Source organism: Clupea harengus, chromosome 5, assembly GCF_900700415.2.
Source record: "Clupea harengus chromosome 5, Ch_v2.0.2, whole genome shotgun sequence".
Classification (NCBI taxonomy): Eukaryota; Metazoa; Chordata; class Actinopteri; order Clupeiformes; family Clupeidae; genus Clupea; species Clupea harengus.
Window position 1 is genome coordinate 26,471,117 of NC_045156.1, and position 28,000 is coordinate 26,499,116.

At 41.0% G+C, this 28,000-nt stretch overlaps 3 protein-coding genes across 5 annotated transcripts; 2 read left to right on the plus strand and 1 right to left on the minus strand.

Annotated features, from left to right (window-relative positions):
• On the plus strand, window positions 1–15,223 carry LOC122132890. Its single transcript, XM_042707741.1, has 11 exons — window positions 1–521; window positions 2,457–3,376; window positions 3,707–4,965; window positions 6,100–12,091; window positions 12,268–12,391; window positions 12,751–12,885; window positions 12,991–13,072; window positions 13,341–13,455; window positions 13,745–13,843; window positions 14,054–14,130; window positions 14,249–15,223. Exons 2-11 carry the CDS (start codon window positions 2,471–2,473, stop codon window positions 14,334–14,336), a joined length of 8,877 nt encoding a protein of 2,958 aa, XP_042563675.1. The 5' UTR covers window positions 1–521; window positions 2,457–2,470; the 3' UTR covers window positions 14,337–15,223.
• Window positions 14,756–25,566, minus strand: entpd8 (ectonucleoside triphosphate diphosphohydrolase 8). Of its 3 annotated transcripts, none has more exons than XM_031568316.2 (10): window positions 25,314–25,566; window positions 19,602–19,752; window positions 19,105–19,222; window positions 18,261–18,411; window positions 17,736–17,895; window positions 17,400–17,630; window positions 16,217–16,483; window positions 15,940–16,050; window positions 15,576–15,710; window positions 14,756–14,950 (listed from the first exon to the last, which is right to left on the minus strand). In XM_031568316.2, the coding sequence occupies exons 2-10, from the start codon at window positions 19,728–19,730 to the stop codon at window positions 14,756–14,758; spliced, it is 1,497 nt and encodes a 498-aa protein (XP_031424176.1). In that variant the 5' UTR covers window positions 19,731–19,752; window positions 25,314–25,566. The 3 variants fall into 3 exon arrangements, with proteins under 3 accessions (XP_031424176.1, XP_031424175.1, XP_012670444.2); XM_031568315.2 differs by lacking the exon at window positions 25,314–25,566 and adding an exon at window positions 23,156–23,340; XM_012814990.3 differs by lacking the exon at window positions 25,314–25,566 and adding an exon at window positions 20,212–20,402.
• On the plus strand, window positions 24,088–27,999 carry trub2 (TruB pseudouridine (psi) synthase family member 2). The gene is made up of 8 exons (XM_042707886.1): window positions 24,088–24,564; window positions 24,745–24,879; window positions 25,144–25,218; window positions 25,342–25,403; window positions 25,568–25,649; window positions 26,662–26,734; window positions 26,948–27,084; window positions 27,338–27,999. The coding sequence occupies exons 1-8, from the start codon at window positions 24,450–24,452 to the stop codon at window positions 27,709–27,711; spliced, it is 1,053 nt and encodes a 350-aa protein (XP_042563820.1). The 5' UTR covers window positions 24,088–24,449; the 3' UTR covers window positions 27,712–27,999.
• The last annotated feature ends 1 nt before the right edge of the window (window position 28,000 follows it).

Below are 28,000 nucleotides of genomic sequence, written 5' to 3' on the forward strand. Positions count from 1 at the left end.
CTGTTTGTACCTGCTATACTAGCAGAAGACATTCTGAGTCGCTTTGTAAGATGGTGTTTGGTATCAATCAAGTGTGTGTTTTACACATCAGTATTGAAATAACATACTTTTTTTTGAGCAAGGAAGGCAGTGTACACCAAACAAATAAGACTGGCAGCCCTTGTTAAGAAAAATACAAAAAGTGGTAACTGTTGCATAGTTGGTGGAAGAGCTGAATTGCAGCAGTTGGAGAGAATATGGCAACTCCGATGTTATGTAAATGGATCTGGTAAAGTGGAAACATCTTTCTTGCTCTGTAACAGGAAGTGAATCATGCTAGCCTACTTCACACTTTGCTCAGACTGCCTCGTGTAAATAACACAGGAAGTTGTCAACCAAAATGACCCGTTAAAAAAAGGAAATAGCCCAACCTCTACATTTCTACGCTGTTGCGATAACGCAGAAATTAATTGTGAAATTGGTGGATAAATGTATGTAGAAGTGCTTTCGGTGAAATACTGAAGTTTACTTTGACACCAAAGGTAAGCATGAAGTTACTGTGTCCCATTTAGGTAATGTACAGCTCCTTTACAGGGTGTAGACACTTGGGTGGGTTTTTAGTTTTTCTTGTCAGCGTGTTTCCTTCACACACAGTGCAACACATTCAAGTTGCTTGACAAGATTTGACAAATACAGATCTTGACCATTTTGTGGAGGATTATTGCAAAAGTTTATCATCAAAATGGGACTTTACTTTGAGAACTGAAGGACTTTGTGGCCATGCTTGTTTTGGCAAAAAGGCTAAATTAACCAGAGAGACTTCAGCACGTTTCAGTTTTATGTTTATCATTTGCTAGTCAGGTTAAGTAACAATAACTTTTTTGGTGTTGATGTTGCAGTGGCTCTGTGTTTAACCCTTACAGTAAAGTTTAGGATATCGTAATTCAAATTGCTATGATTTGTAGTCAATCTCTAGTGACAATCTGTAGAGCTATCAAACCTAGTGCTGCTGTGCATGTACACAAGTACATGTTTTTGAGAATAAGAGTGTCTACACCTGCCATCTGTTGCATTACCCCCATAAGAATGATTGCATTCATGGCATAACTAGAGATCTGTGGAAAAAAATATGATTGCAGAAAGTGCTTCAAAACAGTAGCCTCAGTTTTGCATCACAAATCTACTACCAGCAATGCTGATTCGTGATGTGTTTATATGCAGCTTCTTCACATCAATTTATTCAGTTAATCTTGCAAAGCTAAGGAAAATGTTTGGTTACCTGCCTGTGATGCAGAGTGAACTCAGAAGATGGATTGGTTGCCAATTTAAGTTCAGCAACTGCCTCAATTATGTCACCCTTATTCTGCCCAATAGGAGCTCTGGAAAAGTGAGGAAGACAAAGTTGTTTTGGTTGTTTTATTGATGGATTGCTGTTAAGGTTATTTAACAAACGACTTGTCCAGTTGGGTTCTGTTCTTCTCTGGTCATCAGGCAAAGTGGTGAAACCCCGTTGCCTTGTATGGCCCTGGTGCACAGTTGAAGACATGTAGTAGAAAAAAATTAGAACTACCTAAAGAACCATAAATTTCTAGTTTATGCAACAAAAATAACAGTAGACCCTACAAGCAGAATGTTCTGTTTTGTAATTTAATGTTCGTCCTAATTACCAAAGATATTTCTAGCTGTCTTAGGATCACATCAATGTAGTTTTCAGTATCTATTTTTAAGTGGCCAGTAGTTTGCTTCTCTGTTTGATTTAAATAGTAAATCATTCTAATCATTATCCCTGGTGTGAACCAAAAGAATTTCCACACAATTTGAAAAGAAACACCTTTGGTTTTAAAGTGATAATACATTTTTTTTTTTATTGTTTTAAGGTATTCTTTTATAGGTAGCTAATTTCTATAACATCTTCAAATTCATTGTAATGGTATGGTCATGTGAAGGAGAGATAAACACATCTGTCATTCCCACTAGTCTTGCAGGCTATTTAAATGGAAGCTTTTGTAATGTCAAGAAATATATCACCAAAAGGCATCAATTAACAAGCTGGGTAGCTTTTATCAGTGTCAACTCTGCTGTTGATGGTGTTTACAAAGCAAGATTTTTATAGAGCCATGTGAACTGTTATTTTGGATTGTTTAGGCCCTCAGTGTCTCTGCGTGTATCTGACCTCTAAACTATCTCGGTGGTCAGTGGTGACTTTGCCATATTTCTGTCTTTGCCGTGCCACTCCCTTGAGAGGAAGTGGTGATTTTAGACATAGAATTATTTTAGATATTATCTTCACCAAGTGACTCTGGGCTGTTAGTGTAAATTAAATAATTCATGATGAGGATGTTTTTTTATATATATATATATGGCACATTATCACTGTACTTAAATAATTTATATTTAAATGAATTACATTTGCATTAGTACTGAGGCACCAGATAATAGCTGATAAGCCACCTGACTGTCCATGTTTTTTAACACAGGTCGGTCAAAAATCATGTCTAGCAGAAAGTCAAAAAAAAGAATTGGCTCAACACGACAGCGCAACCTAGGGCACAAGGCAGAAGAAAGGGAAGCTAATGAAGAGCTCACTGAGACAATAACTGAGACACCAGATGAAGCCAGTAATGCTGGAAAAACTGGGGTACTTCAAGAGTTGTCCACTGTCCAACACGTGCAACCATTGTACTCAGGTGAAATGCCCAAGTGCCAGCTTGATGTTGTCTCTGAGAACATAGAGGGTGACCAGCATGATCCAGGCAAGACTAGCACAGAAAAACTTGAAACTGGAGCCCCGGCTGAACTTTGTGAGGCAGAGACAAGTACTTCTGGGAAGATAAGGAGAATGGGTTCAACTCGAAGAACCAAGCAAGCATTTAAAGCAGAAGAGAGGAAAGAGGAGGAGGAAAAGGATAATAGCATGCAGATAATACAGGAAGAATTTAATATCACAAGAACAGAGGATCAGTATTTAAAAGAAGAACCACATGCACCAGAGTCAGATCAGGCTCACACACATTTGCTGGAATTAGGTGTCAGTGAAGTGAAGGGACTGACAGAGAGGCCTAGGGATGAGTCTCCAGGTGAAGAACATAGACTTTTGTCAGAGCTGGATGTCAAAACAGAGGCCCAGTATACCCACTCTCCTCCCCAGTCCTTTGATCAGTGTCCTACACCAGCAGTAAATCCACCTTTCTGTGTCACAAGCCCCCAAGAAGAGGGGGAAAGTTTACTCAAACAATCACGCTTCAATTTGTCTGAGGCCAAGGAGATCTCTTCTACTGATACAACACAAGATACACCTGAAGGACTTGATGGTCATTACCAACAGAGAGAAGACCAAAGTCCTGAAGATGTAAGAGAAAGTGATGAGCAAAGGAGGACAGAAGAGGTCGTTTTGGAGGTGAGTTTAAACATAGGAGACATTTCTGTTAAAGAACACATTAAACACCATGTATTGCATAGAAAGGAAAGCCAAGAAGGAATGCCAATTATGAAAGTAGATAACAAGCCCCTTAGAGAAATGGAGGTGGAAAGTGCTGGCATCCAGAATTTTTCATTGCAGATGCAAGCTATGCCACAGGGAAGTACAGCAGAAAACATTTCAGAGATTAAAGATAATTTACAGATCTTTCAACCTGGTAATACCAATACTAATGGCACAGTGACAGAAGGCTATGATAAGTATGGAAATCAAAACAGCTTACAAACTGAACAAACCATTTCTATCAAGGTTTCTCAAGAAAAGGATACAAACTCAGAACTTAATGTTCAAAGGCCAAAGAAAAGAATGGGCTCAACCCGGAGAATTGTCAAAGGAAACAAAATGATAGAGGATATTGGAAACAGCCAAGAGGAAACGCATGAGATGAGAGAGGACACATTGCTAAATCCAGAATTGACTGAAGAGGACACAAAGTTCAGACTAAAGACAGTAGTCAATGATAAGTTAGATATGGTCTTTACTGTCAATGAGAGAGGGGCACAGTTAGAAGAAGCAGGCTGTGAGTTTGAGGAACAAGAAAACAAACATGGGAACCTGATTCTAGATGAGAATACTGAAGGTACACTGATTGCAATGGATGCTGAGGCATTTCACTCAACAGAGAATATAACAGGTGACAGTGGGACAATGACAAGCACCAGTAGTAGGCAGCTTGTTATGGAAGGGAACTTGGATCATCATCACAATGAAATAGGCCGCAAAGGAGTTACTGAAATTGCTGAACTGAATGCCCCTAGATTGAGAGAGAGACTTGGGTCAACTCATGAGCCTCTCCAAGGAGAGAAAGAAGTAAAAAGGGAATACGGATGTGATCTCACTGGTAAAGAAATTGACAGCAAGGATATAGATTTCCAAATGATTCCAGGAACAGACATACTAGCAATTGTGAAAAGTGGAAAGTTACAAGTAGAGGACATCGGTACTGAGTCTTTCACAGATAAACCAACAGTGGGAAGTGTCTGTGAGAGTTTTAGTCCTTTTGAAAATGATTTCCTAGCATCACCTCCTATGGTAGATCACAGGGAAGAGATGGTAGATAACTCACTGAATCTGCAAGGAGAGAGTTTTGACTGCACAAAGACATGCATGTCAGACAAAGATGCAGTTGAGAAAGCTGAATATTTCACCAATCAATCAGAAGTAAGAATTCCCAGTGACACTTTTAGTTCTTTTGAAGTAGCGGAGCATTTTAAAGGAGCTTTTGTGAGGGAAGATGTTGGCCAACTCCAAAAGCATGACGAGGGAAAGGCAGAAAATAGTCCAGAGTCACCTGAAGACCAGGAGAGGAAAAATAGTACAAACATGGCTGTATCAGAACAGCCAGAGATTGAGAATCAATTATCATCTCCTTCTGAAGATCCCTGTGACAATTGTGCTGGCACCTCAGCAGAGGTCATTGGTGCCATTGAGAATACCAATATCTTACTCCCTCAGTCAGAAGTTGAGATTCTAAGTGAGTCCTTTGATCCTTTAGAACAGAATCGCTGGTCATCTCCTACACCAGATCACATTCCAGAGATCACAGTTGCCTCACTGAATGTGCGTACAGAGAGTTCTAGCCTTGAGACATACAACCCTGCAATCGAACACTGTGAAGAAGTTGAACAAGGGACACATGCTCACATTCTCAGTTCCTCTATGGAACCAGAAGTACCAAATATTAGTACCGACATTTCTGATGCATTGCACAATGAACAGACCAAGCAGTCTGTTTCTCAATCACTTACTATGGAAAGCACAGATACATCGGAAAAAACATCACAGTATGACGACTGTGAATCCACCTTCAAACTTCCATATCACACAGAAGAGGCGAATGTAAAACCGGGTGCCTCGAAACAGAAGAGAAAGATGGGGTCAACCCGCAGGACAAAGAGAGAACAGAAAAGGGAAGAGACAAGTGAAGTCATGAGTACAGATGGAGACTATGCCAATGAGGACATCAATGTCAAAATGAACACAGATGCTGACATCAAAGTAGATGCAGAAGAGGGAATTTTAGAAGCCGGCATCATAGATGCCTTAAAGGAAAATGAGCCTTCCACCACTCAGACAGACGTTGGGATCCTCAAGATGGCTTTGAGCTGTGTTGAACAGGACCGGTATGTTGACTGCAGCCCGTCAGCTGAAGTGATGTCATCATCTGTCCCACAATGCAATCCACTGGAGGATGGGCAAAAACAAGACAACCAACATCAGTGCCTTGATATTACTGCACAACAATTAGATGGTAATGATGCCGCAAATCTAGAGGCTGACAATGAGATATCTATATTGGGAAAGGAAACATCAGAGGGCCTCACAACAAGCGAAGCAGAGCCTTTTAATGAAGCGTTCATGAGTAAAGATGTTGACCAGCTCAAAAAGCATGAGGAGGAAAAGGCAGAAAAGAGTCTTGAGTCCCTTGGTGACCAGAACAAGGAAGACAGTATAAGCCTGAGGGTATCAGAACAGGCAGTAGCTGTGAATCGGTTATCATCTCCTACAGAAGTTCACAGTCCAGATTGTGCAGCTATCACAGTTGAGGATGTACGTGCCAGTGAGAAAACAGAGTCTTTCTTCTGTCAGTCTGGTGTTGGGACTCACGGTGAGTCCTTTGATCCTTTAGAACAGAATCGCTGGTCATCATCTACACCAGATCACATTCCAGAGATCGCAGTTGCCTCACTGAATGTGCATACAGAGAGTTCTAGCCCCGAGACATACAGCCCTGCAATCGAACACTGTGATGAAGTTGAACAAGGGACACAGGCTCACATTCTCAGTTCCTCTATGGAACCAGAAGTTTCAAATATTAGTACCGACATTTCTGATGCATTGCACAATGAACAGACCAAGCAGTCTGTTTCTCAATCACTTACTATGGAAAGCACAGATACATCGGAAAAAACAGCACAGTATGACGACTGTGAATCCACCTTCAAACTTCCATATCACACAGAAGAGGCGAATGTAAAACAGGGTGCCTCGAAACAGAAGAGAAAGATGGGGTCAACCCGCAGGACAAAGAGAGAACAGAAAAGGGAAGAGACAAGTGAAGTCATGAGTACAGATGGAGACTATGCCAATGAGGACATCAATGTCAAAATGAACACAGATGCTGACATCAAAGTAGATGCAGAAGAGGGAATTTTAGAAGCCGGCATCATAGATGCCTTAAAGGAAAATGAGCCTTCCACCACTCAGACAGACGTTGGGATCCTCAAGATGGCTTTGAGCTGTGTTGAACAGGACCGGTATGTTGACTGCAGCCCGTCAGCTGAAGTGATGTCATCATCTGTCCCACAATGCAATCCACTGGAGGATGGGCAAAAACAAGACAACCAACATCAGTGCCTTGATATTACTGCACAACAATTAGATGGTAATGATGCCGCAAATCTAGAGGCTGACAATGAGATATCTATATTGGGAAAGGAAACATCCGAGGGCCTCACAACAAGCGAAGCAGAGCCTTTTAATGAAGCTTTCATGAGTAAAGATGTTGACCAGCTCAAAAAGCATGAGGAGGAAAAGGCAGAAAAGAGTCTGGAGTCCCTTGGTGACCAGAACAAGGAAGACAGTATAAGCCTGAGTGCATCAGAACAGGCAGTAGCTGTGAATCGGTTATCATCTCCTACAGAAGTTCACAGTCCAGATTGTGCAGCTATCACAGTTGAGGATGTACGTGCCAGTGAGAAAACAGAGTCTTTCTTCTGTCAGTCTGGTGTTGGGACTCACGGTGAGGCTCTTGATCCTTTAGAACAAGAACACCCGCCATCATCTCCTACACCAGATCACATTCCAGAGATCACAGTTGCCTCACTGAATGTGCGTACAGAGAGTTCTAGCCCTGAGACATACAACCCTGCAATCGAACACTGTGATGAAGTTGAACAAGGGACACAGACTCACATTCTCAGTTCCACTATGGATCCAGAAGTTTCAAATATTAGTACCGACATTTCTGATGCATTGCACAATGAACAGACCAAGCAGTCTGTTTCTCAATCACTTACTATGGAAAGCACAGATACACCGGAAAAGACAGCACAGTATGACGACTGTGAATCCACCTTCAAACTTCCATATCACACAGAGGAGGCGAATGTAAAACAGGGTGCCTCGAAACAGAAGAGAAAGATGGGGTCAACCCGCAGGACAAAGAGAGAACAGAAAAGGGAAGAGACAAGTGAAGTCATGAGTACAGATGGAGACTATGCCAATGAGGACATCAATGTCAAAATGAACACAGATGCTGACATCAACGTAGATGCAGAAGAGGGAATTTTAGAAGCCGACATCATAGATGCCTTAAAGGAAAATGAGCCTTCCACCACTCAGACAGACGTTGGGCTTCTCAAGATGGCTTTGAGCTGTGTTGAACAGGACCGGTATGTTGACTGCAGCCCGTCAGCTGAAGTGATGTCATCATCTGTCCCACAATGCAATCCACTGGAGGATGGGCAAAAACAAGACAACCAACATCAGTGCCTTGATATTACTGCACAACAATTAGATGGTAATGATGCCACAAATCTAGAGGCTGACAATGAGATATCTATATTGGGAAAGGAAACATCAGAGGGCCTCACAACAAGCGAAGCAGAGCCTTTTAATGAAGCTTTCATGAGTAAAGATGTTGACCAGCTCATAAAGCATGAGGAGGAAAAGGCAGAAAAGAGTCTGGAGTCCCTTGGTGACCAGAACAAGGAAGACAGTATAAGCCTGAGGGTATCAGAACAGGCAGAAGCTGTGAATCGGTTATCATCTCCTACAGAAGTTCACAGTCCAGATTGTGCAGGCATCACAGTTGAGGATGTACGTGCCAGTGAGAAAACAGAGTCTTTCTTCTGTCAGTCTGGTGTTGGGACTCACGGTGAGGCTCTTGATCCTTTAGAACAAGAACACCCGCCATCATCTCCTACACCAGATCACATTCCAGAGATCGCAGTTGCCTCACTGAATGTGCGTACAGAGAGTTCTAGCCCCGAGACATACAACCCTGAAATCCAACACTGTGATGAAGTTGAAAAAGGGACACAGGCTCACATTCTCAGTTCCTCTATGGAACCAGAAGTTTCAAATATTAGTACCGACATTTCTGATGCATTGCACAATGAACAGACCGTACAGTCTGTTTCTCAATCACTTACTATGGAAAGCACAGATACATCGGAAAAAACAGCACAGTATGACGACTGTGAATCCACCTTCAAACTTCCATATCACACAGAAGAGGCGAATGTAAAACAGGGTGCCTCGAAACAGAAGAGAAAGATGGGGTCAACCCGCAGGACAAAGAGAGAACAGAAAAGGGAAGAGACAAGTGAAGTCATGAGTAGAGATGGAGACTATGCCAATGAGGACATCAATATCAAAATGAACACAGATGCTGACATCAACATAGATGCAGAAGAGGGAATTTTAGAAGCCGGCATCATAGATGCCAGTGAGAAAACAGAGTCTTTCTTCTGTCAGTCTGGTGTTGGGACTCACAGTGAGGCTCTTGATCCTTTAGAACAAGAACACCCGCCATCATCTCCTACACCAGATCACATTCCAGAGATCGCAGTTGCCTCACTAGATGTGCATACAGAGAGTTCTAGCCCCGAGACATACAACCCTGAAATCGAACACTGTGATGAAGTTGAACAAGGGACACAGGCTCACATTCTCAGTTCCACCATGGAACCGGAAGTATCAAATGTTAGTACCGACATTTCTGATGCATTGCACAATGAACAGACCAAGCAGTCTGTTTCTCAATCACTTACTATGGAAAGCACAGATACACCGGAAAAGACAGCACAGTATGACGACTGTGAATCCACCTTCAAACTTCCATATCACACAGAGGAGGCGAATGTAAAACAGGGTGCCTCGAAACAGAAGAGAAAGATGGGGTCAACCCGCAGGACAAAGAGAGAACAGAAAAGGGAAGAGACAAGTGAAGTCATGAGTACAGATGGAGACTATGCCAATGAGGACATCAATGTCAAAATGAACACAGATGCTGACATCAACGTAGATGCAGAAGAGGGAATTTTAGAAGCCGACATCATAGATGCCAGTGAAAAAACAGAGTCTTTCTTCTGTCAGTCTGGTGTTGGGACTCACGGTGAGGCTCTTGATCCTTTAGAACAAGAACACCCGCCATCATCTCCTACACCAGATCACATTCCAGAGATCACAGTTGCCCCACTGAATGTGCATACAGAGAGTTCTAGCCCTGAGACATACAACCCTGAAATCGAACACTGTGATGAAGTTGAACAAGGGACACATGCTCACATTCTCAGTTCCACTATGGATCCAAATAATGGTGCAGAGGCTTCAGAATTAGTGCAAGATGGATGGACCCAGCAATCTGATCACTGCGAATCCTCCCTCAGACTTCAACATCATGAGAAAGAGGGGAGTTTAAAACAGAGTGCGTCAAGGCAGAAGAGAAAGATGGGGTCAACTCGTAGACAAAAAAGAGAAACCAATGAAGTAAATTTGGATGAAGAAACAAAATCTTCACATGAAACTGGGGAGATGACTGAGACTGAGATTGAAGTGCAGCAGGAAGAAAATATCCAATCAGAGCAAATATCATCTAGAGAAAAAATACATTCAGCTGGTGTAAACACAATTCCAATGTCCATAGGACAAATTGAGATTTCCGAGTCAAGTGGGTCCACAGCAGCTGAGGAAACAAGCTACAGCCAACTCTCTCATGAGGACAGTCAGAAGGAACCCAAATCCATGCTTCAGAAAAGAAAGATGGGCTCTTCTCGTAGAGGTCAAGGTCTGGGAAATAGAGGGAAAGGAGAAGCAGAACAAGTAGATGAGCACATGGATGACACATCGAGACAAGAGAGTGGTGGGGCTCTTCTACAAAATGAAGGGACCTCAAAAGAGAGCTGTTCAGGGTTACTGAAGAACACACAAGACCTGCCAGTAGAGGGTGAGCAGTTACTTGCTTCAGTTCAGTCAAGTGAGAGTCATCTACAGCCTCTGGCTCAGGCAGAAAGGCCTGATGAATTAATTGATGAGAAAGTGCCTCCTGCATCTGCTCAGAGCAAGCCATCAGTCCTCAGTGTATCCTCATCACCCTCCTCTGAGTTTCAAGAGGATAGCCAAAATTCACCTCCTACATCAGAATCACCTAAAACAGATCAAGAGAGAAGCGACAATTACTTTGATAGTAAAGATGAATTAATTGAGAAAGAACAGTGCATTTTGGCCTCAACTATTACCACAACAGAGCAGCCACTCTTGGAGGATATAATCCGCAATGACAATCATTCAGCTCACGGAGACACCCAGGATGACAAACCAGTGAGCAGTGGCACACCACCTGCTTATTACCTCTCCAGTGAAAACATTCTCAATTTAACCCCACTGGAAATGTCTGATTCTTCAGAGGAGAGTAAGCCACAAAAGAAGAGGATAGGATCAAGTCGTAAAATATCCCAACGGCAGCGTAAGACGGGCAAGAATGAGAGTCATGGTGAGGAAGATGTAAGGGATGAGGATTCAGATTGTCTGACTAATACAACTAATCAACCAGTTCAGCTGGAGACTTGTGCTATAGATACAGATAATGATAAATGGACAGACATCCATCAGAGTGAATGTTCAGAACCTGCCAGTGGACTCCATAACCAACCTGAGGGCCATCCAGTCACTGAAATGTATGATCAGTCACCCTTAGGACAAATTGAGATTTCCGAGTCATGTGGGTCCACAGCAGCTGAGGAAACAAGCTACAGCCAACTCTCTCATGATGACAGTCAGAAGGAACCCAAATCCATGCTTCAGAAAAGAAAGATGGGCTCTTCTCGTAGAGGTCAAGGTCTGGGAAATAGAGGGAAAGGAGAAGCAGAACAAGTAGATGAGCACATGGATGACACATCGAGACAAGAGAGGGGTGATACAGCTCATGGGGCTCTTCTACAAAATGAAGGGACCTCAAAAGAGAGCTGTTCAGGGTTACTGAAGAACACACAAGACCTGCCAGTAGAGGGTGAGCAGTTACTTGCTTCAGTTCAGTCAAGTGAGAGTCATCTACAGCCTCTGGCTCAGGCAGAAAGGCCTGATGAATTAATTGATGAGAGAGTGCCTCCTGCATCTGCTCAGAGCAAGCCATCAGTCCTCAGTGTATCCTCATCACCCTCCTCTGAGTTTCAAGAATATGGCCCAAACAAAGATCCACAAACCAGCACAAAGAAAAGGAAAATGGGGTCCACTCGTAAGAACATGAGGAGACAAGGGGAAGAAGACAAGAGTGACCTCAAAGCAGTTCATGGAAGTACACAAAGATGGAATGATGACACTGTATGGGACAGTACGATTAGTGATGTGGAAGATCTGCCAACTGGGCCAACGGAGACAGCCACAATCCAGAAAATGACTGAAACTCAGGGGCAAGAGGACACCCTGCCACATGACGAGAGTGCTGGACATGGCTCCGCTGGTCAGAAGAAGAGTCCAGAGCGCACAAGGAGGAAGATGGGTTCCAGGCATGGTGGTCAGGGCTACAGAGGGATAGGAGGCCTGGAGGAATCTGAGGATCAGCCTGTTTGCAAACACCAAGAGAAAGATGGCAGCATCTTGCAGGGCACACAGGAAAATGTCCATAGTGAGGTGAATATGCCAGGTTTTACTTTTTCCATCTCTAAAATACTTACTCTACTGCCCTTTGATGAAACCAAATGTCACTGACTGCTTCTTACAACAAAAAACAACAGTGTACGGAATGTCAACTTTTAACTTCTTCAGTAAGATTCTATCAGTAATATTCTGTTGTACCATCTTCACAGGGTGTGGATGAACAAGGGCTTTCTAAGCTAACCTTTACTGGCGATGAAGAAAGTCAGAAGGTGAAACAACCAAATCCTTCAGGGGCAAGGAGCAAACTAGATCTAGAGAGAAAGTATGGACCAGGTAAGTTTGAGCGCAGGCAAAGGAACTTTTCTTCTTTGTAAGTAACTAATGAACCCTTGTAATTGTTTGAATAAGGAAAATATAAGTTAGTAAAGGCATTTATTAAAGTACAGTAAAGTAAAGTATGACAAAAGTTACCTGTACTGTAGAGATTTTACTTTACATTATTGGTACACTACCAAACCAGGGGGTTAAGATTTTCATACAATATGTTGAATTGATATAGCATAGATTGGTATTTTCATGCATGGAAAGATTAATACAAATATACATTAATATAATGTCATATTGAACTTTAACAACTAACTCTGCAGAGAGCAACACCTCCTACAACCTCTCCTATTGCTTCCCTTCATTAGGTGACACTCTTACTTCCCTGGAAGAGGCAGTTATGTTTAATATAGTGATGGTTGGAGAGAGTAGTGTGGGGAAGACATCTTTTATCCACCAATTCCAGAATGGACAGTTTTTTGACGATCACTCTGCCACCATTGGTAAGTCTGATCTCTTTTATGTTCTCATTTTTTATATTCAGTAGTAGTCTTCTTTCCTGTGTGTTTACATGCAAGTGTACAAATGTGTTTGTGCATGCATCACAGGTGTTGATACCTGCATCCAGACATTGGCTGTGGATGGTAAATTGGTAAAACTTCAGATATGGGACACTGCTGGTCAGGAGAGGTAAGAATATTATTAATATAGTAATATAACAGTCAGACTCAGGTGCTGTGAAGAACACTTTAATCTCACAAGTCAGTTAACATTCAGAAATGATTTAGTCTATATTTATATAATAATCTTGAATCATTGTTTGGCCTAAACCTGTTCTAAACCTAGAAAGCTTCTTTTATCGTGACACTGATATTATCTGGTTGAATACTTTAACTCGTTTGTACATATTGTTGTGAGTATTTTATGTTGATGTCATACACCTACCATATCTTTTCAGGTTTCATAGCCTCACCCGCCAGGTGTTGCATAAGGCCGATGGACTTATTGTGATGTATGACATTTCATCCTCTCAGACGTTTTGTGCTGTTCGCAAATGGATTTCCTGCATTGAGGTAATTGTTACTGAATAAAAGTAAATAAGTAAAGTAAAAAAGTCAGTGCTTTTTCCTAGAATATTTTTGCCAGCATCCTTCATTTTCGGACAAAAACATTGTGGCTTGACCAGGAAACATCCAAAGTTACAGGCTTTTCTGTCGTCCAGTTATTTTGTGTGTGAAGGAAAGGGGCAAGACTCGTACACTAGCTATGTCTGACAGAAGTTTGCAGACAGAACTGTGAACTCTTACTGCACCTTTTGACAAAACATTTCTTGAGACATCACTTTGTGTTCGTGTTTAACAGGAAGGGGCTCGTAGTGAGGTCCTCATCATGCTTCTTGGCAACAAGAATGACAGTGAAGAGCGGCAAGTTCTGCATCCTGAAGGGGAGCGCTTGGCTCAGGTGCTGTGACATCTCCTTAAAAATAAGTATTTGAAGGCAGGCTAGTCTAAACTCTGGCCAGAATAAAGATACTGATCATGTGGTGTTCCATGAATATGTAGGTGTCATCTTTCCCAAATAACAGTGTTTGCGAAAGTAATTGTATTTAAGAATGATCCACAATATAAAGAAATTTAGATTTAGACTTTCCTTTGTCTTATAATTCTTTAGGAACATAACTTCCATTTCATGGAATGCAGCGCTGCCACAGGTCACAATGTTCCACAGGCCATGGAAGCTCTGGCCAGGTAAGAGGCCCTCACCTATCCCTTGACAGGAGAAAAATGACATTCTCACTTGTTCTAGTTTCATTGTAGGTTGTCTGTGATCAAAGTAGATGTTAACTTTGATTGCTTGTTGGTGCAGGTTATTGAAGCAGACAGTGAAGGAGAGTGATGAAGAACATGTGACATTGCACAAGAAGCCCCAACAGAAGAAGTCAGGTTGCTGCTGAGGTCTCACTCTTTCCATCATGTTTCCTATTCAGTTTATGTTAACATATAGAAACATCATTTGCATACTTTCGCTTATACATTGTACATACATATAACATAAATTCAATTTCTTTAAAATTAGACTTCTAAATAAACAATTTGCACGTAAAAAAAAAGCTCAGACACTTTACATTATTTCAGTCTTACATACAATATTTCTTTTTTCCTTTTATTGACAATTTTCAGAAATGTAAGTGTATCTTCAGTTAAGCACATTTTTACACAAATATTACATTTTTATGTACAAAAATGTGTTACAGTTGTGTGACAGTAAACAAAGGACAAATTAGAAAATTTAAAAATGACCTTTTTTTCCTTAGAGGAATTCCATTTCTTTGAGAAGGAACATCTGGAATATAATCTATTCTACAGTGTTCCATTAGTGTTCAGGTTGCCAAACAAATAGGAAGATGAGCAGCACAAGACTGAGAAAAAGTGCAAATACAATGAAGAACACCTCAGCAGCCCACTGACTGCGCTGCACGCCTGTAACCACCAGGGGGTGTCTGGGGGCTATCAGATTAGTCAGGTTCAGCATGTAGCCCAGAGTCCAGCCAATGTCTGTGTCAGCAACCTGCGGAATGCCAAGGACACATCTCACAAAAATAATGATGCCTATTGATCAGACTGTTACAGACATTGTAGTGCATTCATAACACGTTGGATTAATAACACACGTGAATTCGTAGAAGAAGGAATCAAAGACCCACATTTTGACTGTCAAATGTTTTTGTATTTTAACTTTACCCGTTGTCTTGCTTGATCATATTTATTAATATCATTTATTCCCCTAGACATGAATATATTTTAATGCCTGATATATTTAATAAACTTTTTTTGCATTTTCTCTTTTTGGTCTTTATTTGCTACTATTTATCTTCTACCCAAAATGAATTCAGTTTAAACAGGAAGGGCACTAGTGAGCATGACCCTTTTGGTTGTTGTTTTCATAAGGAATGTAGGAATGTACAGATAGATCCTGTGGTAATTGTGCTGAACATGCCAGCCTTGTGAGGCAGTTTCATGTCCTGTGTGAAATCACTCTGTTCTGCCTGTTAGATTTCTCTTACCAATGACTTTGTTATGTATAATTTGGCTGGCTGTTTGTTCATTTCACTAAGGTGTGTCTCACTGTGATGCCACTTTTACTCTTGTCTGAACAGTTTCTCCAACAGTGAGGCAGGCAAGAGGCGACCCACCTTTTTTTGGAAGTAGATTTTGTCCCAGGTTTCATTGAACTTGTAGCCTTGCACAAGAATGGTCATGATATACTGAGCTGACGCACAGTATTCTCTCAGGTACTTTTCTTTTGTGTCAGGATATTCTGCCAAAAGCTAAGAAACAGAGCAAACTTCATATGAATGGCCTTATCTGGAATCAATAATGTATTATTTTAAACAGTCAGGTGTCGAAAGGTAGATAACACTGAGTCATTCAAATTTACATATGTGTCTTGATCTGGTGACCCACATTCAGTACATGTACTTATGTATGTGGATGATCATTATGAGATACAGTTTTAAGAGGTATTTGGAAAAGGTGAGAAACAGTGTGATTTCTTACAGAATTCCAGCTCTTCTTACAGAAGGTCTCTATAGTGGAGGTGACCTTTGGTAGGGGGGCCTGAGGGGCGAGCCCCAGGAAGTCAAAGGTGTAATAGTACGCTGAATAAGCCTGCGGAAATATGAAAACAGGCTTTGCATGTGGCATTAGTCTGTATACCACAAGGATAACTATCTATCCATATGGAAAGTTAATGTAACCATACAGAGGTAAAAGCTATGAGCTGATTACACAGTTATTCAATTTCAGTGTGCAATAACTCAGCAGAGCAACTTACAAAGAACTCTCCATGGACTGGGGGCTGGTACACTCCATTGAATCCACAGTCAGGACTATGGGGGCACTCTGTTATGTTTACTACGAACCGAATGAGATTCAGACACTGATCGGGGTCACTTGTGCCGGAGAAGGTGACACTTTTTTCAGGGTCAATATTTCCTGGCTTGCTCACACAAGGGGAGTCATAGAGGTCACCCAGTGTCAACGTCAGGTTGAAGCCTGTATGATAGCATGGGTGCATAACTATGGCAGAAGAACCACTCATCTGGAAAAACCACAAAGGGAAAGGTCATTTATTTAACAGACACTTTTATCCAAAGCAACTGAGAAACAACCTGCAGCGATTGGGAATTGAGAGGGGGTTGTAGCTCAAACTGGTCATTCTTGAGGCAGAGTGCAAATACTGGCTAGTACCACTAAGGGGACCTTCAGAGTCTTATCTGTGACCGGTCAATGCCGCCATCAATTAAAAGCTGACACTGATCATTTCAGGAGGACCTCTTGAGTCATACCAGACGGGGGCATTGGCAGTTGCCATAGAAAAACTAAGTAGCACTGTCCCTGTTGTCCAGGCAAGCATTATCAGGATGTCATTTTAATTCTAGAGCCAAAGAAAAGCCTGACTCCTGCGCAATCGCTACAATATTTTACTTCCATTTCCCCCCCTTTTTAACAGTGCAATGTACTGTATGTAGTGTCTGTGCTTTTAAATGTATGTTGCATTGGCTTTCTAAAGTCTTTTCACAGCATTTAGTGCTCTTAAAATGTCTCAACAGAAAAGGCAGTGCCCATTTCTGGTTCCTGCCAAGTTTCAAGAAGCCCTCCTGCTGAATGATCATGAGTCATAAATTGATGGTGGTTGTGACCGGTGGTGAACGGTCCTAATCCGCACTTAGGATAATGTGTCAGAGGCACTGGCCATAGGTAGCCATACCCTGGAGCTCCCCCTGGTGCAAATGATACCTGTGTGAAGTTTGGGATAGGTGATATTCTCTAAAGGGACGGGACTAACAAAAAAGCACATGGCAACAAGACTGTCCAGTTTGAGCTACAACTGCTTCTGCAAAATCATTTTACCACAAGATAATTTTACCATTCAATTACAGTACCACATCATCTTCCAATTATTCAGTTGTATGCTATACTCTAACAAAATAAACACAAAAAACCCTGTCGCTCACCTCAACTAGATATGCTTGGAGTTGCTTCATGGCCTGGTCCTTCCCAAAGCAAAGGTAGCTGTGAGTGTACACCCCATACCTATGACCATAGAGCTGAAGAGCAGCTTCAGAATCAGGCTGTTTAACTGGATCTTTGGGAGTGAAGGCAATTTGGGTGGAACCCCCTCCTAAATCCAGAGCCCCAAGGATCCTACCTGCTTTCGGTGGAACCCACTTGCCCTCAAAAGTGTGCTGTCATCAACCAAGAACAAAGGAGGTTGTATGTTAAATTTCCATATTAGGTCCAGTTTATGCTTCTTTGTCTTTTTCTTGTCTGAAACACAAAGTAGAACTTACCTTGATGAAACCCTCTAGTATATAGTTGATAGTAACCCAACCATAAGCCCCTTCCGCCATACCCGAGAGTATCTGCGCACCACGGAAGTTAAATGGATAACCATTTATTGTTTTGGTGACCTCCTCCATAATGTCGTTTGTTGCATTCTCATCTTGTAACCTGGGTATTACAAATGTTGCAGTTTATGGGCCATACATTATAAAACGATCAAGTATAATAATTCTATAATTATATAAGTAAATTATGACATATTCTTTCATATACTCGTTACATTTATAATGATTTATTTCACATTGTTCCTTTAGTAGTATTGAACAATTAAAAGAATCTCATGCCAGCCATTAAAAGAAAGCCATGACAGCGGTTAGGCCTAAAGAGGTATGGAAGCTTATTGAGATTACAGGAGAACAGGAGCTAAGATATTGTGAAACAATAACAGGGATCGTTTGGAACTCTTTTTTGTATTTCCAGTCTAAAACCAAAGCTTTGTTGCCATCAGATGTTAATCAGACAGTGCGCTGTACCTTAGAAGTCGCATGCCTGCCGTCGCTCCGAGGTACACAGGGCAGCTCTGCTGCTGCTCAACAGGTATTGTAGCCTTGGCAACATCTAAGCATTGGCGAAGACTCTGGGCTGCAGCTGGGGGGTCTTGCTTGTAGCTGGATATACCCCCTCCTGTAAATAGGGCCCCGTTGTTGAATGGTTCAAATTGAGTGTGTTTATATGGACATGAGAATCCCAATTATAATGCTTATCCCGCTTTTGATCATGGCGTTTTGATGCCGTATGGCATTAACATGGAATAGAGAGATAGGTCTTTGAATATCTCTGTATATAGTATCCTGGTCACTGATAAAAGCATGCTATTTGCCAGCAGTGTTCAGACACCTGGGTACGACATGCAAACCGTATCTCTAGGGATTGCTCCCGATCCCAGAGCCTACAATCTGGCAATTTATATCCAATCTATATATTTCATCATATTTTCAGATAAACAGTATTGCAGTATTGTACGGTATATTGATATTTTGTTTTAAAGGTAATTTTGTCAGAATGAAAATAACATGAACAGTGATGACTATTTGTAACATATGAGATCCTATTTCTATTGAAGAATGGTTACTGAGAAAAAGTATCAAACAGATACATCTGTCTTTTTTACATGTTTTACATCTCACACTTGTCAGTTATTGTTTGTAAGTGACTGTTAGATAACCTTTGTTATTTTGTTGACATCATTTTTACATTTTGACTTGTGTTTGACTTGTATGTATACATTTATCTGAGTTTATTTTGTCGTGAATATTTCTATATCTAGAAAGTTGCACGAGGAATATTGACAAAACTTTTAAAATAAAAGGTACCAACCATCCACCTCGCACACTTTCACCTGTGACACAATCCCAGTGTTGTTTTCCTTGCCTCCCGGCCATTTATATATGAAGAGAGAGGTGTGGGAAGATCCAGCATCAAAAACCATCCCATACTAAAATGGAAAAATCACAAAAGAAGGATTTGAGAAAATGTCCCTTAGTTTACGGACTCTTTTTTTACATTTGTTAGCCCAATTAATAATCAGAGGTATGAGGTAGACTGGCAGGCCATAAGAGTACTCTAGGCAGTCCACCATAACAGTAATTTGGTTTTGGAAATATATATAATTACATGTTGAGTTCTAGACAACCACTGAGACAGCACCCACTTAAGAACATCTGAAGAGCACTATCAAACAATGCATTAGCGTAGCAACATTTCCAGGAATAAGGTCACAGATCAGTATCAGGAGTGAAACGTGTTATTGACTATTCCTTTACTAGCTGCTTCTGTTGTTCTTTCAGGTGGAGTAAGGGAGTTTTTCACATAACCTGGGTGCCATGGGGCAGGTCCACGGTGTAGTGCTGAGCCAAACACAGAACTAAAGCAATGATAGTGGTGCACACAGTGACTGTCACAAAAACTCCAAGGATGTTCTTTTTGGCTGACAGTTTCCCCATTCCACCCTAGGACTTAACCCCTCTGAAAGACAGAAGCAGGGGGAGGGGTGCTTAAAAATGTAGACACATTGTAAAACGTTAACGCACACACACACACTCAATACATATTAAAGCACACACACACACACACTCAATACATATACATACACAACTCAATACATATTTTCAAATTTGGGCTAAAATGTATGTATGTATAATATGTGTGTATATATATATATATATTGAGTTGTGTATGTATATATATATATATATATATATATATATATATAACATTTTGAGCTTCCTCTATTTACTATACATTCCAATAAGTGGACTAATGTATAAAATGTCTAGAACAGTACAAGTGGTGGTGTACCAGCCAAAACTCCTGTCAAGATAAACAACCAAAAGCAAAACTCAGTGCTGCCAGGGGCAAGTCAACAATTAACCAAACCGATCCTGTGGATATGCTGCTATGTTTCACACAGTTTGTCAGACTTACCTTCTTAAAAGCCACTCAGTCAAAGTTCAACATTCACCCTCTGTCCCCTGCCTGTCTTTATATACACTGTATACACACACAGAATTCGCCATACAAAAGTGTCAATAGTCTTGTCACTCCCATAAAAGTGTCCTGCCTCTCATCCACGTCAGAAATGTCCTAAGTGAGCAGACATAATGTGTGTGAGTTCACACGCAAACACACAGACCCCCCCACCACCACCACCACCACCACCACCACACACACACACCCAAACACACAACCCCCCCCAAAACACACACACACACCCCACCACAACACACACACACAGACATTCACATTGTCGTAAAGATACAAAGCATGGAGATTACCCGGAAGATGTAATCCTTGGTGTTCAGTATAAAGATGGAATCCCCAATCACTTACAGTATAATAAAGGCTACAAAGTGTCATCCACACATTATCTTTATTATCAGAAACAATACATCAGGCCCAGTGGCTTCTCCAGGTCATTTCACGTGTTCACTGTTGAATCATACGACTACTGTGACAATACAATGCAGGAGACATATATAATTGGAAGCATAAAATTGCACATAGGAGGAATATTAAGCGTATAATTTCATGAATGCTCCGCTCGTATTATTTACTGGAAAGGGTTCCATTCGTATGTAATTCTAGTTAGGTGGGCTATCTTAATACTATCCTTTACATAACTTGTTATACAAACATGTCAATCTATTATCTGCCTCACTGCTGTTAAGAGGCCACATGGGGACTCTAAGTTGACAGTGAGTTAATTTACATTCATCTACCATTCCCTCATATTTATGTGTCAGCAAAAGTGATTATGTAGAAAGATGTATAATGAAACATTGGTGGTCATTTTTATCTTTTCAATTTTCAGAAGCATTTTCATCCTGTTAATTCTAAACAATATATTCTAAATAATTGTAAATAATATTCACTCCCCCTGCTTAAAGGATTGACAAAAAATAGCTTTCGTCCATAAGCAGAATTATTTTTTTTGCAGTTGAATATTTATATGCCAGTGGCCAAAAGATCACTATAGAATTATCCACCAAGGTTCAACTCTGCAATCCCATCAACTCGATGGCAATCTATTATCAAGGATTGTTTTGACCTATATGCTACCAGTCTTGAGTAGTTCTACATTGTTCTTACCTGTTATTATTATTATCTCAGCAATTTATGATTTATGATTTTTTTCTAAGCAGCACGCGTTTCTAGGTGATGACCCTGATGGCATCTTGAACACCTGTGGGATTCGCTAATGCATTTGTTCACTGTTTAACCACACACAAAAGGCTTCATTGTCAACCCAATGCCTCCCACACAAAGGCCATAGCAATGGCCTCCGTCACGGTCAATTATGAATTTCCCAATGAACTATCAAAAATCACAGATCAGGTCTCCCATGAATGTAGAGAGGAAAGAAAGCAAACGCCAATAATTGTTCTGCAGCACGCAAACTGCAGCTCCATGTGTAACTAGGAACAACATTTGCCCAAGACGGATATAACTGACAAGCAAAGCATGAGCGTAAACGTGGCAAGGGTGGCAATGCATCAAATGACACTTCATGTTAGACTTAGCAAAGTATCAAACTGGTCTTCCAACTATTTTTTTTTTATGATAAAGGTCATCACCACGATACCAGTATTTTGTTGATGTGGTTGTGTTCCTCAAAGACAGAGAGAGAGAGAGAGAGAGGAGAGAGAGAGAGAGAGAGAGAGAGAGAGAGAGACCTCAAAAACCAAATCAACCTAATTGAAGAATCAATACATTCAAACAGCTTCTGAGACCACTGGAAGACCTTAAACAAAAATAATAATAATCAAGCCATTCAAGATGGAGAGATATGGATAAAACACTTCCTATACCAAGAATACAACCTAATTGGAGAATCAATACATTCTAACAGCTTCTGCCAGTTTGTCCATCCCATACCTGAAAATGTTGGAAGACCTTAAACAAAAATAATAATAATCTAGCCATTCAAGATGGAGAGATATGGATAAAACACTTCCTATACCAAGAAACCCGCAACACACCTGAAGACAAAATACATGAAAAATTCAACCAATTAGAAACAGTCATTAAGGACTACCAAAACCCATTAAATTACGAAATTACAGAAAAATAATTAAAATGTAGAAAAGCCTGTGGACCTGACGACATCCAGAATGAGATCAATTAAAATCAGCCATTCTGAAACTTTTCAGTTTAGTACTATTTGGCTATTTTCCTGAGATATGGGATCTGCATAAATTTGTGTGTGGGAAAAGTCTTATGTAGCATACTAAATTCACAAATCATAGACTTCATCACAGAACACCATTTATTAAGCAACAGCCAAATTGGATTTCTACCTAAATTTAGAACTACAGATCATAGCTTCACATTAAACACCCTAATTGACATTTATGTGCACAAAAAAAATGCAAAAATTTCGATTCAGTCTGGCACAACGGCCTTTTTGTAACATTAATCAAAAGCAGTATCGGAGGAAAAATATACAATCTGATAAAAACCAATGTACACTAATGAGAAGTGCTCAATTAAGATTGGAACAAAGGAAAAAGAATCTCTCTTTCAGAGACGTGGGGTAAGGCAGGGCTGTAACCTTAGCCCCACACTATTCAATATATACATAAATTAATTCGCAAAAACATATAGAGCATTCCTCTGCACCTGGCCTGAAAATACAAGAACCTGAAATAAAGTGTCTACTTTATGCTGATGACCTGGTCCTGGTGTCCCCCACAGAAGAGGGGTTACAGCAACACCTATCAGAATTGGATACATGCTGTCTAACCTGGGCTTGATCACAGTGTCTGATACAAAACTGACTAAATACAGACTGAGTGAGCACAACCTGGCAGTAGAGGTAGGCCGGCACAGACAGACCTGTCTGCCCAGAGAGGAGAAGTTGTGTTCTTACTGTGACCAGGGAACAGTGGAGACAGAGCTGCACTTCCTAACTCACTGCAACCAATACCAAAGTCTTAGAGACCAATATTTTGCAAAAATAATAAAAATGTGCCCAGAGTTCCTTTATCTAAGTGATCTGGAGAGACTCCCGACTCTACTGGGAGAGAGGGAGGACTGCTGTAGACTGGCAGCAAGATGTAGCAGCCTGCCATGAGCTCCACAGCTCTGTCAACCCCCTGCCCCACATGGCTAATAATTAATGTTAACCAATTAATAATTAACTTGAAAAATGTTTATACCCTGTTACTTACCTACCTTCCAAAGCCTATCTTGTTCCCCATGCCCCCCGCCCTTTGCACTGTTACTGCTTAGTGTTTTTTTTTTAAATGTATTCATGTTTATTACAATTGTGTAGTTTATGTCAATGTGCTTTGGCAATGTTGTATTGTATGCAGTCATGCCAATAGAGCAATTTGAATTTGAGAGAGAGAGAGAGAGAGAGAGAGAGAGAGAGAGAGAGAGAGAGAGAGAGAAAGCGAGAGAGAGAGAGCACTGTACCTGCAAGTATTATATCTTTATGAATACAAAATTAACTTTGTACTCATAAATTGTATTCTTTACTCCAGTGAAAATAAATTTCAGTTTTGGTCAGTCAGCCAAGATTGATTTGGTGTTTTCTTGGAGACATGCGCTACAGTCAAGCGTAAATATTGTTCGGTGCGTTTGGGGAAGAAATTGAGATGCAACAATGTGTAGTTAGTTTTTAATCTCTTTTGGCATGATTAAACTTGTACCAGCAGAGAGCGCCCTAAAACCACATCTGATGTATAAAGCCCACACAAGATGAAATTCAAGATGAAATCCAACTAAGCTGCTAAACGCCTCCACAACAATAGGTGGCAGTAAGTTATTTTTTTTATGCTCAGCTATGCACCTTTGTGGATACACCAGTTTCTGAAAACTTCTCGGCCTCAAAACCTTCATTTTCAGATACAACCTTATAAGAGAGCTCTCTTCGTCTTCTTTTTGAGGTCAGGCCGTTGAAATCTTAGGTAAAAGATACACCTTGCGTGCACTAGGCTACCAAAGAAAGAATGTCAATGCACTGACCCGGACCGATACCTTCACCCATGTGTAGTACCTCCGCCAATCAAAATTTCAAGACAGATTTTGATGTCCTGTGTTCAAGTCATCTTGGACGTCAGCTGTAGCCTACTAACAGCGACTCTTACCTGCGCCTATTTTCGTTCGGTTTCAGGTGATACAAATATGTTTTTATAACTTAATTGTTTTAAAACGCGAAAATGGTCACTCCTGCTCGAGTTTTTCGTAAATTTGAAGGGTTATTTGCTGTATATAAGCCCTCCGGAATTCACTGGAAACTCGTCCGTGACAACATAGAAGCGAATCTCCTTAAAGGTGAGAACGAAACAAGTCGTGGTAATGTCACATTAGCTCTTTTTTTGTTAGCTTTCAGGAATTTACACGTCGAATACTATTAATTGAGTTTAACGAGTGGAAATAAGCGTGTGCCACAGTAACATGAGTGACAGATGGATTGTTTTGTGTAATTTTACACTATTGTATTTTCCCCTCTAGAAATCAATGCTGCCCCACCTCCTGCCCCCAAACTTGAGGTTCGTTTCCAGGCTCTACCCAGCAGAGAGTCAGGAACATCCAAGGCACTAACTATGGCAGCCATTCAGTTCCCAGTCCTCGCTACTAGTCCTCAAGGTTTGTTCTATCGTATTGCACTGAGCATAATTTGAACATATTAGTTCGTTTGTGTGTATAAGTGTATGCATGGATGTCATACTGTCGTTGATTATTCAGTCTATCATTACAAGTTAAAGTTCTGTTTTATGTTTTCGCTATCAAGCAATGTTAAAACAAATGCACAAATGATTAAAACAGAGAAGCATACTCGCAAAATAGGCTTCTATTAAAGACGTAGCTTTGGTCGAGCCTTCATAATTCATATGTTACTCTGTCCTGTAGTGAGAGGACCACGGTATAGGACCCTCAAGGTGGGAGTGGGCCATCGTCTGGATGCATTCTCGTCTGGAGTGCTTGGTATGTTCCCATCTTTGATGCCATATACCTAGTTTCTGAGTAAGAAGCTGGGTTATCAGAACAGAATAGCTGATCGTTTCAACTATTTGCCTTACCTGAGAATGCATGTCTCTTTTGTCTCAGTTCTAGGTGTTGGACAAGCAAACAAGGCCCTGGCAGAGTTCTACAGCTCGGCTGTTACAAGGGTGAGCACTGAAGATTGATGTAAAAGCAACTGATATCTGTGTGTGTTGCAAATTGTTGAGAACTAATGATGAACATTATTAGATTTTTAAGAACTATGGTAACGTATACACAGAGCTGAAATCTTCAATTATTCGTGATTACACATGCTGTGACTATGTGGCAGGATTACACATTAGAGGGGGAGTTCGGGATGGCCACAGACGACTTTTCTGCCACCGGACGCATCATAGAAAGGACTACATTTGGTAATTATGGTTCCTCGGTCAAATTTCCAGACATTTTCCTTTGGTTTGGTTTTGTGAGAATGGCCCGAGTCGGCCACCCCACGATGTAGGCTGGTGGAAAAGGGTTGCAGGTAGGAAACACACACGGCGCAGGAGACAGTGGCTTACTTTAAAAATTAGCTACTTCCAGCATGTTCAGTCTGTCCTCCCCTCATTCAGGAATGAGGTACACCCTAAATAAGGCCCCCCAAGGTCTTAATTGGTCTAATTAAAGCTAATTGGACCCCTCCACAGAGGTAGGGGAACCCGGACCCAACCACTCAGGTAGGGGAGTCCAGTCCTTTAACCCCCTTTGGGCCACAGTGAGAAGGGGGAGGGATTTCACCTTCTCACAGGTTTATATCTCCATAGGCTGAATGCCACTGTCCACCTGATAATCAACTGAACACCGCTGATAATCAGAGCTGGGTGGCACATTTTGAATGATAATTCAGATTAGGGCTGAACGATTAATTGCATTTGCGATTTAATCGCGATATGAAAGAACGCGATTTTCTAACCGCAACGTCCGCGATTAAAAAACGTGGTCACAAAAAAAAAAAAAAAAAAATTTAAATAATTATTATTTTTTTTTTTTTTTTTTAAGATGGTACATTTTGCACACAGTGTTTAAAAAGTGCATGCCTAGTGTTTATACTTAAAATTACTTTTTTTTAAATACTTAAATGCACAGTGACAAAGCCACCGATTTGTTGTTCTTGTTTCTGTAATGAACAACTAAATAAAAATGTAAAATGTGGGAAAGAATATTTTACACTAAATGTATCTAATATTGTGTTGGTCATATTTAAATCATTCATTACGTTTTGTTGGGAAAAAAAGAGGATAAAAAAAAAATCGCATATCAAATCGCAATCGCAATATTTTGGTAAAAAATCGCAATTAGATTATTTTCCCAAATCGTTCAGCCCTAATTCAGATGTGCATTTAATACCTTTTTCGTCACACAGCTGTGGTGTTTCTCCTCTTTTAGAACATATCACCCTGGTGAAACTGGAGAAGATCCTGGCCATGATTCAGGGGGGCCATCAGAAAGCTCTCATCACGTAAGTCTGTCCACCATCTTTCCATCTTAAAAGGCTAATTTTGTGCTTACGGGCATATGCTTATGCATTGACATTCATTGATCAGTTGTAGACCCTTCACTAATGTCAATGCAAAATCTTGGAAAAGAATGTTGGAATGAATAACATTAAGCAGGAAAAAATGAGTCGGCCATCCCTAACATTTAATTCTTTGCATAAATCTGTGACCCTCAGATACTCGGGAGTGGACCTCCAGTCTCAGGAGGCATATGAGCTGGCGGCTCAGGGGATACTGCATCCACAGAGCAAGTCTCCCCCCATCCTCAAGGGTCTGCGCTGCATCCATTTCAAGCCCCCCCACTTCACCCTTGGTAATGACAGTAGAAGCATGACATCTCTCACATTCTTCCCTGAAATGTATCAATCGGTGTGAATTATCTGTGAGATAATAGCAGTGTTGTCTGTAATATGACTCCATTCTGTTGCATGTCGCTAGTTATATCAAATGTGTCTTGGCTGTTAAGAAACACAATGTGGGCAGGCCTTTTAACTAGTCTAAGATCTGACGCCTGTACTTTTATCTATGAACCTGCTGTACTTCTTTCTCCCTCTGCTCTCTCTCAGAGGCTCAGTGTGTGAATGAGACACAGCATTACTTGCGCAAACTGGTCCATGAGGTGGGTCTGGAGCTGCGCAGTACTGCCGTCTGCACAGGTGTACGACGCACACGCGATGGGCTCTTCGGCCTTCAGGAGGCGCTCACGCGACAGCACTGGACCGCCTCAGACATTCAGCGCACCATCAAGGTGCACCACTCAATGCTGAAGGACCTCAAGAAGGCCGGCAACTCTGGACATGCAGAGGAGGATGCTCAGCCAGAGCAGCACTACCAGCAGACAGGCACAGGAGAACACTCCACAGCCAGTATCACTGGGACTGGCTCAAAGCAGCTGCATTCTGCTGCAAAGGAAGCAGCCGAAAATACACCATCCTTATAGGGTGTGGTTATTAATTACACAAATACAATTGTTAAGTGGGTCTTCATGGATGTTTGGTCAGCTACAAACATTTTCCCCTCTTGATGCTTGATACTTGGATTTGTTGGTAATTTCTTATGTCAGTGTTTTTTGGACAGTATCTGTCCCATTACTGTTTAGATGTACCCTGTTTTCACCAGCACGGTACCTGTGGTATTGCTTCAGATAAATGTTTTCGAATCCTCTCTCTGAATTATGTTTTTTCAGAATATATTTCAAGATGCTAATTAAAATTTGTCTCATACATGAT